Genomic DNA, 14,534 nt, shown 5'->3' with positions numbered 1-14,534 from the left:
TTTTTTTAATATATTTTTTAATGATAATAATATCTAGTTGTGAGGGCTGCTTGATACAATTAAGCAGTTGGAGAGATTAGAAGACTATTTTATGTTTTTAAGGGAGTTTCTGCATCAGATTGGGAGGGAAACGTTTCCAGGAAACCAAAATGTAGTCTGAGCAAGATCAAGAGGTCATTCTGTTCTGCAGTAAATAAACAGTGAAAGTAATCTAGTCTTGTGACGCGCTACTCATTTACTTACAGTGGTTCTTCAAAAGGTATACTCTGGCTAAAAGGCCAGGTCTTCGAGTGAGAGGTGATAAAATATTTGAAGACAGCTCACTAGCATTTATCTTGTGTAATTCATCTGAAAATCACACAAATTTATTATAAAGGAAAAAAAAGGTGAGGTTGCTTAATACGTTTACTTTTTACTGAAGCAGAGTTTTATTCATTTTCAGCATCAAGTGTTGCTGAATTCACACCAGCCATCAATCAAAATTGATTAACCTGAAACAAAGTTTAGTGGATTTGCTAATTTTTCATTCTTCAGATGAATCTGTGTTTTAGAGAGGATGGAAAGGATCAAACGGTGGTGAAACGTCTCAGTCAGGTGAAAGTAAAAAAAAACAAAAAACCCACACACATCACTAAAACAGGAGTTTCGTTCGAGATTGATAACAGTAGTAGTAAAAAAAAAAATTGCAGAAGTGCTCAGTCCTGCTTGTCTTCATGTCGCAGAAATCTCCAAATTTCTTTTTGTGTCTTGACTTTTTCTTTTCAAGGAAACATTAAGGCTAAATTTCACATGATCCTTGTCAGGAAAATGTCTCATCATTTGATGAATAAATATGTGAACTTCTGGACAGCAGAACCCAAACGTATGTTTGGCAAATTTAAAGCAGCTAGCCATGTCCACAGCAAATCAGGATGGTGGCAGCAGCATTTGGAAAAGTAACTCTGGGGTTACTTTTCCAGAGACGAGGATGAAAATAAAGCTATGAACAGTTATATTTACCCCCTGGTTTTAACCCAAAAGCACTCAGTTGTCAGTAAGAGGTCAAAGGATGAAGAGGGGTTTTTATTTTCAGCATCACAGTGAAAGTATATTCCCAAATCACCAAAATAATAACTTCAAATAATTATAGTTGCATAGAGGAGCCACAGCTCACACCTAAATTTGACAGAAAATCTTTTTGGGGTTTTCTGGGGAGGGTTTTCCCTCACAATCTGATTGATTTGGATATTTTGTCAAATTAAAACGTGAAGCGCTGGTGGACTCCTACAAAGAAACGACAAGTGAGATAAAAAGAACTTGAATAAAATGTTAGTTCAAGGGTGTGCTCTTGAACTAACATTCAAGAGCACACCCTCTCTTGAGGGTGTGCTCAAGAGAGGGTGTGCTCTCTCTTGAGAGCACACCCTCTCAAGAGAGAGAGGGTGTGGTAAAGCAGCCAGTTTACCACACCTTTTTTTCCTAACAGATTAGCTTGTTTGTCAGCTCAATTAGGGGTAAATGTTACATTTTATGTCGGAAATGCTTTGAAATTAATGGTCTCCTTTTACATCACAAAAGAGCCTGGCATTTTTAAAACCAAGTGTCGATCTTTACGAAGCTTTTTACTTGGTATTTGTACTTTTGTTCACGTTGAGTACCTTGGCAGCCTTTTTGCTGAGTTTATTCACAAATATTCATTGGTTTGAAGATTCCAGGATTGTTAACCTTCAATGTTCATTGCATATGTATGTACATATCTGACCCAGGCTTCTTTCAGCAACCAACTTATCTGAAGTATCAGCTTCTCCTCCTTCTCTGTGTGGTTTCTCTTCTTGTGGCTCTTCTGAGTGATTGTGCTCTCATGAACGATGACAAAATGGCTTTAACTGTGAAAGTTAGTCTGCTGTGATGATCAAAGACCCCTGGCAAACTTTGCATGATCTTGTCCATAGCACAAACTATCCTCTGATAATTGGTTTAAAGGATAAATCTGATGACATTCCTTTTGTCTTGACAACAAATCCCGTGAACAGGCCAGTTTGAACAATGATCCCTCTATTGCCTTTGTGACGAAACCCCTCATTGTATTAATGCTGCTGTGCACACATGAGAGAACCCCTGTGCAATGCTGGTATTAGTTATTTTTAGTTTGTAATAGCCAAATTACTGATCCTGATTTTTTTTTTTTCCCTTCTGAAATCCGATCTAGGTCAGTTAGGTAAGTCATCAAGTATCTGCTGATTGTCTCAATGTGATACTTGAATTTTTATAGGCTTTTTTTTTTACAGCCCAACTATGTGCAACAAAGTAATTAAAGTCAATGATCTCTGCAAAGATTAAAATAGGTGGAAAACACTGACTGTTTTCCTCTTGGTGTTGCAGTACTCATTTTCTGCCTTATATAGTTCTTTCTTCTGTTTTGCTCTTTGCATATTTTCCTTTGGTTAGGAAGGTTCTTTTGTGTTCTTTTATACCAGGGAAAAAATGTGGAAGCTTTCTTTCAGCCAGCTGACCTGGCAATGTGCAGCAACAGGTGGAGGAAGGGTGATTCGAGCTTGAGGCACAATGGCATTTACTCAGTAAAAAGATTTTGTTTGGTGGTAACGCCTTAAAACCTTGATATTGGTGACTGCCTACCTCGTTGGCAACCACTTTTCATGGCATGTTGTTGAGGCAACCTGTGCTTAAATCCCTTTAGCCTTCATGGATATTTTAGTATGTCTTGCATTAGTATGTGAAATGCCGTGGACGCCCTTTTTGCAATTTTGCAGTTTCCACTTACTTTTTAGCGTCTCCTCAAATGTTTGCTTAAAATTTCTCGGATAAGACGTACGGTCACGGCTGGGTTATGCTGCCCGTCTCACGCTGAGCAAGAGGTGGGGTACGACCTTTTACAGGTCACCTGTCCATCACAGGACAACATAAAGACACGCAGGACAAATAATCAAACACAGTCATACCTAAGGACTTCACATAAAACGATCACTTAACCTAAAAGTAATGTGGGGAGGAAGCTGAAATACCCAATCAGGCAGGGAGGGAAACTATGCAAGCTCTATTAAGAAACACTCCAGCCAGGATTTGAAGCCATAACTTCTTGCTTCAAGGCAACAGTGATACAAATTGCACCATTTTCTAGCCCAGGCCAACAGCAGTAATGCCAGACAATATAGCTGAAGTTACAAATGATGGCGAAGTTCATCTAGCTTGGGTGCCATTAACCTACGTAGTGCAGTGTTACCCTTGCCCTTGGAAATGTCTTCTGACCACCCAAATCACTTTTACCAGTGGCGATTGTTCATTCATAATAGTTCTCCACTGCAGGCATGCCAGCAACACGAGTTGGCGCATACATATGTAAATAAAAAAATAAATAAATCATAAAAGCAGGCTTCAGAGCTAGAAACCAATGTAGGTGGTTACCCTGACACCAGTCATTTGAAAATGATTTGGACCCAGACCTGTTAATGATTAAATAATTAAGTCTAAGTGCCTGTAAGTTGAAGTTTTTACTTTATTTTTGTTTTTAATAGAATATCTGCATTTGTATATGCAAGAAGCTTATTTTCTTCGAAGAAATTGGAAGAATTGTAATGTTTCCCTGAATCCCTAATGATTTAGTGATATAATTTATTATTTGAAGTATAATAAAAATCTATTCATATTAGTATTGGACATGGGGGAATGAACAGGGTCTAATTAGTGATTTAGTAGCCAGGTTCAGTGATTGAGTAGACAAGAACTTATTTTTTTTAGTCCATCTCCTGACTGGTTGATGGGTTTAAAGGTTAACTGTTGACCCGATGGTCCGAGGGTCCAGCTGTGCAGCCACTGGAACATCCGAAACTCTCGGAGGAGTGCAAGGCTCCCAATTGGCTCACACTGAGTGACAGTTAATCTTTGATTTAAAGTAACTTCAGTCACTCCCCGCCTCACAATCACTCATTGTTTGAAAGGCATTACACACAAGCCCACACACACACACACACACACACACGTGCATATTTTTACACAAACATGGTTCACTCAAATTTATGTTCTTTTTTTTTTAAACATCGCTCTTTTATCTCGTTCCTGGATCAGTTGAGCAAACAGAGCATCTTATGCTGCGGCAGCTTTGGTTGCACACAGAGACTTAACTCTTCATCTCCTTCTCTTCCATAACCATAGTAACGTCCCGTTTATAGTATTCATTTGTCTTTGTCTTGTAATCCGATTACATAACCTGGGTTCTTGAGTCATTGCTGCCAAGCTCTATTTATAGATGCCAGGAACACTCCTTCAGGTGTCATGCTAATACATAAGGCATTTCTTTCATTGTCCACCCGTTAATCACTGACCTTTCTGCTAATAAACACTTTCTTGTTGGGTTTTTGCTCAGTCTTTTAGGAGCCAGTTGATTTCAATGGCAGCTGAAATCGAGCACGCGGCTGACCACACGTTGTCTTTCTTTCACTTTCCCTGACTCCTTCAGTTTTTTTTTTTTGTAGTTTTCAAACGTAGACCCTTCAGGACGGTGTGTGTGTTTTCTCTCTTTCTCTCTCTCTCTTTCTGTCTGTCTCTCTCTATCTCTTTCTCTCTCTCTATGTGCTCTCTTAGCTGCCCAGGAAGGTGTGTGTTGTTTGTTTAAATTGAGCTGCACTAGGAACACGTTCACCGATGTTACGTGCAGAAAGACCAAAAAGAAGAAGAAGAAAAAAAAAAAGCCCAGAGAAATTTGCAGCATTGTGCTGACTTGACATTAACTCTGGTGATTACTCCAAGGCAGAATTTCCAAATGTCCTTTCGCTGTGGGAAAAACATGAGGAAGTATTCAAACCCCGGTTTGAAGATTTCCTGCCACTTTCCCTAGATTTCTGCATCGCTAAGCAGAAAACCCTTAAACACTGTTGAAAATACGTTTCCCATAATACACCTTCACATTTTCAAATGCACCGTCCATTTTTTTTTTTTTTTTAACAAGCTGTTTTTCTCATCCTGGGGTGTGCTTTTTTTTTTTCATTGATGAATGTTCACTGAAAACAAAAAGCATTCCAACTCTCCAGTAAGCCATCTGTGACGTGATGTTTAATGGGGAGCAAACTGTATAAAAAGTGTGACCAATTTTTGTAAATGTCTGGCTTGTAGCTTTAAAGTATAAACAAAATAAACAGCAAAAATAGTCCAATGAAAAATGGAAAAAATGGCACTGAGACTTGTGGAATTGGATTACTCACATATTTGATCAAGGTGAACATGTTTCATTGTGTCAAGATTTATTCCAAAGCAAAGTTTATGTGAAGAGATAGATTTTATCCTCTTCCCACCTTCAAATCGAATTTTTTTTTTGTCAGCATTTCCTACCAGAGGAACAGATTTGTTATTTTTGGGGGTGTACTTAGGACAATAAGACAAATCAAGAAAATACAGTTAGAGAAGGGAGAAAAAGATTTTAAAAAACAATCAGATTTTAACAATTTGGTTTAAAGAATTTTAATCAATTTAACTTAGCTGTAGTTCTAAGTCCAGTTTGAAGTGAATCAATATTCAATCCTCTACACACATGCCTCGATATAAATAGTGAGTTCTTTATAATGCTTTCATTTATAATTACTGTTTTCTCTTAATTCCCATTCTTAAGCACCTTTTCAGTTCATTGGTGTTTACTTATGTCAAGCTTACTCCTTTCTTGTGTCTCTTATGGTGTCATCAACTTAAATAAACAAAAAGGAGGATTTGCAATTACAACTTACAAGTAGATGTTTTTCTTTTCATAGTACATGGATTACCTAAATACACTATTTTTTTTTTAATCACAGTTGTGTATAAACTTTTTGTGCTTTATGAAAAAGGAAATAACGTAAAAATGTTAGACTGGTATCGACCAGCCACTTGCACACAGTAGTACCTGTTTTAGCTCCACCCTCATCCAGCTCTCATGGTTGCAGATTTGATTCAGTGTGTGTGTGCGTGTGTGTGCCTGTGTGTCGGTGTAAAGGAGGCTGGACTCTGTGCTCAGTGCCCTGCTGTACCTGTCTCTCATGGAGGTGGACTAACACTCCCTGAGCAGGCAGCCAGGCAGCGGAGCGCTGTGGAGCAGCAGGGGTAGATATCCTCCTATCTGACCACTCTCTGCTTCTGCTTCCTCTTTTCTCTCCCACCACCATCTCTCTCTGCTAGGTCACATCTTTCTCAAGATTTTTTTTTTTTTTGCTGTGTTCCACTCTCACTTCCCCCCTTCTGTTCTGTTTGTCTTTGCTTCGTGGAGCTCTGCAGTCCTTCGGTGCCAACTTTCTGAGGCTTCAAATGGAATGAGGATATTTGTTTCGTGAATTATACCTCTTAATGTGTCAGACATTTAAAGGATGGCATAGGCTTTTGTTTGTCTGACTCATTAAGTGCCTTTTGTGCTGTTGATTCATGTTGTGCTTAAATTCAGCAACGTTGGGGCTTACAGTTTAAGCATTCGTGTTGCCTTTGATCCCGTCCTGCTGATTTGTGACGCTGCTTTCCTGCTGCTGGGATCGACACCGCTAATCGATTGCCTCCACGTGTCCATGTGTGCATACAACAAAGATATCGCCTTCCTTTGGCCTGTTTCTGTCAGTACGCCGGCTCAGGATCAGTTCGCGCAACAGTCAGCTAAACATCTGTAGCGTTTCCTGCTCTTGCACAGGTTGCAGTTTGGCTTCGGACAACACGATAATCTTGAGTAAAAACATCGCGGTTTCGAATTGTCATAGTTTTAATGTGAGGTTTAAGAGCAAAATATTATCCCTTTTTATAGTTCTGTTTTGTTAAAGTAATAAAAAATATAGCAAAATGATATCAGCTGAGATTAATTGGTTATGTGCTCAGGTAGGATTCGGAGTTCAGCGCGGCGTTACCTTGATAAGAGAGGCTGGTGATGCTACTTTAGTTTCCAAGGCATTAGTATCCTTTTTTCTTTTTTTTTTTTACTGGAATTATTTCCAAGCAGCCAAATATTTGCTTTTTTTTTTTTTTCCTCAGAGGAAAAAGCTTAGTTAGTTTGTTGCAACCGATGGAGGAGGGGCTGAGCTGTGTAACTCTGCTCCATAAAACCAGAGGATACGCTGGTCACTTTTCAAGGACTTTGAACCAAAGAGTAAGATAGCTTAATGGTTTTTTGAATCCATTACTTTTCAAAACCTTGGTATAAATTGATACGTCTAACTGATGGCTAGTGTGAACAGGTAGGAGATTTGTTGTTTGGCCAGATTATGTGGAAAAAACATCAATGACAGAAGTTATTTAATGTCAGAGCTATGGATAATTTGTATATATCTGGGGGAAAAAAATATGTTTCAGCAGTAGCCAATCTAGATTCATAAAATGATCCTGAAGAAAGCCCATAAATCCCTTCCTCTGCACTCATAAAACAATCCATCCTCCAATATAAGGGTTAATATGCAGAGAATCAGGTGCTTCTATCAATCATAAACATAAGGTAATGGCCAATCTCATTCGCAACAACTGAAACACTAACTTCCTTAACATTTAAGTTCATAACCTTTGACCAGGCGAACTCTGTGTCTGAGCTCTGATTATGTTTAACCTGACCAGTGTTAGCCCTTGCTGTGAGAGGTTAGAGCCAGAGCTGAGAAATCTCACCTAGATCATCATAACTTTCCATAAGAGACGTCATCTGTAAATCTTTATGTCCTCTGAATAATAGGCTGTGATTTGACTGAGGTTAATTATCCACTAGGTTCTGCTGCGGGTTTCCTCCTTGCCTCTTTTACTCATGAAGACAATTTAAAAGAATGGGCATCCAGTGGACTTTTTGATCACAATATCCCTTTTTTTGCAATGCATTCACTCCCATCTCATAGTTTTTGGCTGGCTCTACATTTTCTAGATGTGATTAGATTATAAATCCACTCTGACTTTGCTGTCTTTACAGTTTTATCTCACTTTATCACTGTCACATCAGAGGAAGTAAGGGATAATCTTGGGTCATTGTAAGATTTTAGTGTTGTGAGAATATGCTATTCACACAGAAATTGACTACAAAAATATGTAAAGATTATTTATTTACTTTTATTTAAGACAATAAATATGCAAACTGCTGCTAAAGTAATCTTACCACTAAAGTTCAGATCACGTTTTCTATATCATTTATATAATTGTGTTTCGATTTTTTTATGCTGTGATGTAAACATAGCATATACAATAAGTGAAGCAGAAGCTTTCAGGTGATTCCTGTGCAGAATAAAGTTACACCAGTTCAACGAGCTTCATTTTGGTAAATTAGTTCCTGATTATTACACTCAGATCGAGTAGCTAGCCTGCAGTCGGATGCTTGGCAGAGATGCTAATTGTATTTGGCGAACTGTAGAAATCAATTAGCATTAGCAAAATAAAGGTTAGCTTTTTCCACACCATGAACGTCTTTGTTCTCACAACCAGAAATATATGCAAACAGAGACAAGTTTGTTTATGAGCTGGTTTGTACACATCAGGAATTGGAGTGCACCTGAGTGTAAATGGTCTAAAGCACAATTCTTATCACAATAATATTTTTCACTTAATAATGATAATTGGGAACATTACAGAAACATAAAGCTCCTTATCCCATTTCTACCAACAAAAATATGCATATATTTTTCTCAATGAGGAGAACTCCTACAGTTTTTTTTTCCCTTTGTGATGATAAAACTTCTTGTCGTGTAAGGACCTCGCATGACGGAAGGCAAGTAGAAAATGACAAAATCAACAAATGATTACTGAGAGGTTTAAATATTGCAAGTTGCTGGGACATCACTTGAAAGCTTGAGCATCAGTGATTAATCAGGAAGTAACTATATACATATTCACACGTCATTTTAATAGGCTAGTGTAAAATAAGCTTTATTTAGACAGGACAGATAAGGATATAACTCTCCGTTAGGTATTGTCTTCTTGGACAGACCTACTTTTAAAGAGTTCATGTTAAGAACAATTAAAGTTTTTGCTTCGCACATGATTTGCAGTGTGTTTCTTTTCATACAAAAATAATGTTTGTGTAAACTGAATCCTTTTGGGTCTTACTTTTTGGTAACCCTAAGCTCTGCTGTCTGGTAGAAACGACCAGCAGGTGCATGAATGTGTGGGTGACTAGGAGAACTGGATGATGGGTCAGGTCAAATGACTGTGCATGTTACCATGGCTACTTGGCCTTGAGGTGTTTTCACCTTTGTCGACAGCTTTCGGTTACCATCAAAGTCAAGGGCATTGTAACTGCCTAACTAAAAATAAATAAATAAATAAAATTCAGGTTTTATAACGCTCACTAAGGACTTTTAAGGTAACTATAACACAGTAGTAATGTGGAGGCTGTAATTGGCTGCTTCGACGTTGTGTGCTGCAAGGAGATTTAGGGATTTAAAAACCTGTGGATTTTTCCATTCTCAATGCTGGCTGTGTTGGAAAATAAGAAAGTAAGAGGTTTATGTTTGGGAAGCCGATTTCTGATTTTTCTCAGTTGCTCTTTTAGGGCCGGGCCTCCTAATGAAAGGACACACACACTGAGAAATGCACACAGTGAAACTGCACCTGCATGCATCACATTCATATTGATAAGAGGGTTGAAAGTCCAGCAGCATCATGTAGTGTGTGCGTGTGCGCAACAGATTATCATGTATGAGCAACCATTGTGCAGATATTTGTGACACCGTATGGCATTGTGTTTCACCCATAACACCTCACTTAGCTTTACTGTAGCCGTCCTCGGTATTTCTTACACAGGCGCATATGTGTCGCACACGTACACACACACACACACACACACACACACACACTGAGCATGTGACCAAGTTATACTCAATGAACCTTGAGCTGGAGTTTTCATGGTTTACAGCCCTTCATTCTCTCTGATAGGGGTCATAGGTCACCAGTGGATCTGAGGGACTCAACAAAACAAGGTTGTAAAACAACTGATAGGGGAAAGAGCTCTTAGGATTTATAGGTGCTGTATTTTTACTTGTGTTCAGGTCACATAATGTGTCTCCACAGAAAATCTAACATGTTTTGTCCTATAAATCAACAGGCAACAGTTTTCTTAAATGCATATTACATTGATTCATTACACAGAGTCATATTTCAACCATTTATGTGGTTCCTTTTGATGACTACAGAAGCTAGACATTTCCAAGCAAATTAATTTAAAGTTGAGTGTAAAAAAAAGAAAGGTGAACAAAAATTTCATAATCAACATGGACGGACATACAGTAACTCTCAAACAACTGCAAAGCAAAGCTCATTCAAGAGTTTGAGGGATTTTCACAAGATATATTGTTTAAGCTCAACCACCCAGATGTAGTCAGAACATGAGCTGCAATTATTCATTATTGTGTTGTGAAGACATTTCTGACTCAGACTTCAGAAGTGTCATACTTAGGCTTCAGGAGTAAGGGATTAAACTGTTGTTCTCCTTTCAATGGAAGTTAAGCTTTGCATTTTATTTAAAAATCAATGTTTCACCATCTGGATGAATTATGGAGGGCTACATAATCCGAATAGCTTGAGGTTCAGTGTGAAGGCTCCACAGTCAGTGATGAGTTGGAAAGTCGTGTCATCTGCTGGTCACCAAGTGAAGAATCAGTACAGCCATCTACCATGATTTTTGTTTTTTGTTTAGAAAGTCAAAGCTTCCCATTTTGGAAAACTTTGTGGAGGTGCTAGTTTCATTTTCCAGAAGGTTGTGTTCTTTGCCCAAACTGTCAGAAGACCCAATGTCTGGTTTACGGCTCTAAAACCCACTGCTTTGCAGTTTGTCTTGTAAAATGCCCTCATTTTCTTAGAATCTGAATTGTGGGTGTTCATTGACTTTAAGACATAGTCATTCATAATAATTCTTTAAACGTATCACTCTGTATTATGCTTTCATGTAATAATTTCACTTTTTATATTGAATAGGTGAAATAAACATTTTTGTTAAATTAATTTTTTTTCTAATATATTACGATACACCAGCATCATTGTTCTTGTCTTGTCTCATTTCTCCTTTTACAAATTGATTTACAAAACTTTGTTCTTTTTTTGTCTCAAGGCCCAAAATCTGATTGGATGGTTTTGTCAGAATGACAGCGGAAGATCCCGTTTCCTCGTCAAACATGAGCAACAACTCTACTCCCTCCAAACCCTCCAAACCTTCAGGTGCCTCCTTCCATCCACTCCAAGGACAGGTCACCCTCCCAGAGGGAGTTGCAGGAGCTCCCAATGAGGCCGCACTGTTGTCCCTGATGGAGCGCACCGGCTACGGTATGGTCCAAGAAAACGGCCAGCGTAAATACGGCCCCCCCCCAGGCTGGAGTGGTCCAGCTCCCCCTAGAGGATGTGAAATCTTTGTTGGCAAGATCCCACGAGACGTTTACGAGGACGAGTTGGTCCCGGTGTTTGAGACAGTAGGCCGCATCTACGAGATGCGTCTGATGATGGACTTTGATGGGAAAAACCGGGGGTACGCATTTGTTATGTACACAGAAAAGCACGAGGCCAAGAGAGCAGTGCGGGAGCTCAATAACTATGAGGTGCGGCCTGGCCGGCTCCTGGGGGTCTGCTCCTCTGTGGACAACTGCCGTCTTTTCATTGGTGGGATTCCCAAAACCAAGAAGCGCGAGGAGATCCTGGAGGAAGTCTCCAAAGTGACGGAAGGCGTATTAGACGTGATAGTGTACGCCAGTGCTGCTGACAAGATGAAGAACCGTGGCTTTGCATTTGTAGAGTATGAATCGCATCGAGCAGCCGCCATGGCTCGCAGGAAGTTGATGCCGGGAAGAATTCAGCTGTGGGGCCACCAGATCGCAGTGGACTGGGCTGAGCCAGAGATTGACGTAGATGAAGACGTGATGGAGACGGTAAAGATACTCTACGTTAGGAATCTAATGATGGAGACCAGCGAGGAGACAATCAGAAAGGTAGGATATACACTCTGATTCTTATTTCTTAAATTTTTTGGGGGGTATTGAGTATGTGTTTTTGAAGTCCTGTGAGAAAGTTAGCTGAAAAGTGACAGAATGTGAGGCAATAAATGCTATATGTCGGAGATCTAAACCTTTCTAGTAGGCCCTGAATGTTTTATTTGTTGAAGAAGGACAGCTGTGGAGTGAATAACTGATATAAAAAAAGCCACAGCAGGTAGTGAAGGGACTTAATACCTCAACCCGACTGACATTTTTATTAATAAATTAGATGGCATTGCCTTTTTGTTTTGGTTTGACAGATTTTCAGCCAGTGGAACCCTGGATGTGTGGAGCGTGTGAAGAAAATCCGTGACTATGCTTTCGTCCACTTTATATCCCGAGATGACGCTGTGCTGGCCATGGACCACCTCAATGGCACAGAGATCGAAGGGTCCTGCATCGAAGTGACGCTTGCCAAGCCGGTAGATAAAGAGCAGTACTCACGTCAGAAAGCCTCTAAAGGAGGCGCCGCTGCTACGCCAGAGCCTACCCAGCAGAACTACATCTACCAGTGTGACCCCTACACGTTGGCTTACTATGGTTACCCTTACAGCACACTTATTGGACCCAACAGGGAATACTTTGTGAAAGGTTGGTTGTTTTTGATGCTTTTCAATTAATATTTATATATGAAAAAAAAAAAAATCTGTTATTTTGTTGAAAGAAAGAAATATCTATAAATATTGATGATAGCTAAAAACTTTTGGACCAGTACCCCTCCAGAGATTTCTGTTGACCAAAAAAAAAAGCTATCAGTGTTTGTTAATGTTCACAATGACTAAAATTATGATTGAATCTTTGATCAATGTTTTGAAGAATATTTAGCTAATTGTTTGTGGCTCAAAATCAGAGGCCTGTTGTTCAAAGGCAAAAACCAAACAATTTGATGGACCAATGAATGCTAATCCCATTACCTTAAATGATTGACTGAATGTGGTCTTGGGTGGAAGCAGGAAAATCTTTTTTGACTATCAACAATCATTGTGTTTTGGTTTTCTCTCCAAAGGATCCCCAATGATACAGAACAATGGTAATCCCTTATGTCCATATTCCTACTTACACCTCAAATGAACAATTAGTTTTCTTGCCGTTACATTTTCTAACACCACCTTTTTTTCCTGCTGTCCTGTCAACTACCATTTCATGCTGTGTTAATATAGGGTTATCACCAAAGCTCCAAACACCTCAGAGTACAATTGAACTGTTTTTCAGGAATAAAGCCCAAATTCCCCCCAATGCTTCTCGACCAACTTCTGAGCAAATCCTTTGAGAAATGTATTTTGTACAATCAGACTGCAGCTACTGCGCTGGTCTTAAATGGATTAATCAGCATTTTTTAAAGTTCTGTTCAAAGGTTATAGGTTAAAGGCAGTTAATGTTTTACTTGCAGCGTCTCTCTTTGAATCCTCATTTGGTATTAATCTTAATTATTTAGTTCCAGAGGCGATCTCATGGTGATTTCTGCAATTTAATGAAATTTAAACTGCTGTTGTGTTGAAATTAAAGCCTCTTATTACTTACGAAATAGAGTTTGGAGGCTGTGTACAATAAGTCACATTGAATTTCATGGTTTTAAGTTAGGGTATCTGATAGAAAAAGTAAAGAGATGGGAAATCAACATAATAGTCTTTATCGCAATAACTTTTTTCATTGAAGCTAATACTTCTGTCAGACAGTCACTCTGACTGCATGTTTCACGCTGGAAGATCTTGGTGGCGCACGTCCTACCATCAGTTTCCTGTATAAATAATTGTAGGTTTAAAAGTAAATTAACAACAAATGCATATGTGGCAATGACTCAGGGATAAATGGAATAACATTTGCATGAACTGCTATGACATTTTTAAGACTGGAGTTTTTTTTTTAAAAAATAGTCTGTTTTGGTCTTGGCCCCACTCAGATTATTTCCTAGCGTTAGCATCTAAAACCTGGAGTAAGTTTTAGATGAAGATGCTATGAGAGTTATCAGCTGTAGGTAAAATACTAACTGCCTGCAGTTTTTAAACAAAACTTTAACAGCCCTCTTACATGAAGGTCAATTTCTCAAGTGGAGCTTCCAAAGATGTTCTAAACCCAACGTAAAATCCTGCTGCCCAACGAAACATCTACAAATCCCAGCCCACAACCCCGTCATCATATTATACTGTAACTGTATTTTAAGCAGGTTCCGTGCGAGGCCGTGGTCGTGCAGCCTCGGGTAATCGTACCCCTGGACCTCGAGGGTCTTACCTAGGGGGTTATTCTGCCGGTCGCGGCATCTACAGTCGCTACCACGAGGGCAAGACCAAGCAGCCCGAAAAGCCCTATGAACTGATACCCAGTCTGGAGCTTCCTGCCTCCGTCAACCCAGTTGGCATCAAACCAGGCACAAGTCAGTGAGACAGACATACTCGTTAATGTCATCGCCCATCTCCAAGCCTTTACTAATCCTCTGTCCTGCGTGGTTTAAGGAATCTTTCTTGAATCTGCATGATGGCCGTTGCTGGATGGTCATGAGTATAAATGCAACTGAGCATGACCAGAAAGTAGCTGCTTCACTTCAGTCCTCTTTCTACTTCTAATCAAAAAAAGAAATGTGTTGTTTCGTGTTCAGACTGATAATAGTGCTGTGTC

At 39.3% G+C, this 14,534-nt stretch overlaps 1 protein-coding gene across 14 annotated transcripts in view; it reads left to right on the top strand.

Annotated features, from left to right (window-relative positions):
- rbm47 (RNA binding motif protein 47) overlaps nucleotides 1–14,534 on the top strand; it is a 53,077-nt gene that overhangs the window by 30,349 nt on the left and 8,194 nt on the right. For 7 of the 14 annotated variants that reach the window (XM_007551886.2, XM_007551881.2, XM_007551883.2 and 4 more), the window contains 4 exons: nucleotides 11,009–11,876; nucleotides 12,182–12,512; nucleotides 12,928–12,951; nucleotides 14,083–14,292. In XM_007551886.2, the coding sequence (XP_007551948.1) occupies nucleotides 11,040–11,876; nucleotides 12,182–12,512; nucleotides 12,928–12,951; nucleotides 14,083–14,292 (1,402 nt within the window). In that variant the 5' untranslated portion in view covers nucleotides 11,009–11,039. Of the gene's footprint in view, nucleotides 1–5,987; nucleotides 6,064–8,880; nucleotides 9,266–11,008; nucleotides 11,877–12,181; nucleotides 12,513–12,927; nucleotides 12,952–14,082; nucleotides 14,293–14,534 lie in introns of those variants that run through there. The other 7 variants (XM_016671389.1, XM_016671391.1, XM_007551887.2 and 4 more) reach the window with 7 other exon arrangements.

This window comes from Poecilia formosa, unplaced genomic scaffold (genome assembly GCF_000485575.1).
Source record: "Poecilia formosa unplaced genomic scaffold, Poecilia_formosa-5.1.2 Scaffold44, whole genome shotgun sequence".
In the NCBI taxonomy this organism is placed as follows: domain Eukaryota; kingdom Metazoa; phylum Chordata; class Actinopteri; order Cyprinodontiformes; family Poeciliidae; genus Poecilia; species Poecilia formosa.
This window is presented reverse-complemented; position numbering and strand designations above follow the sequence as displayed.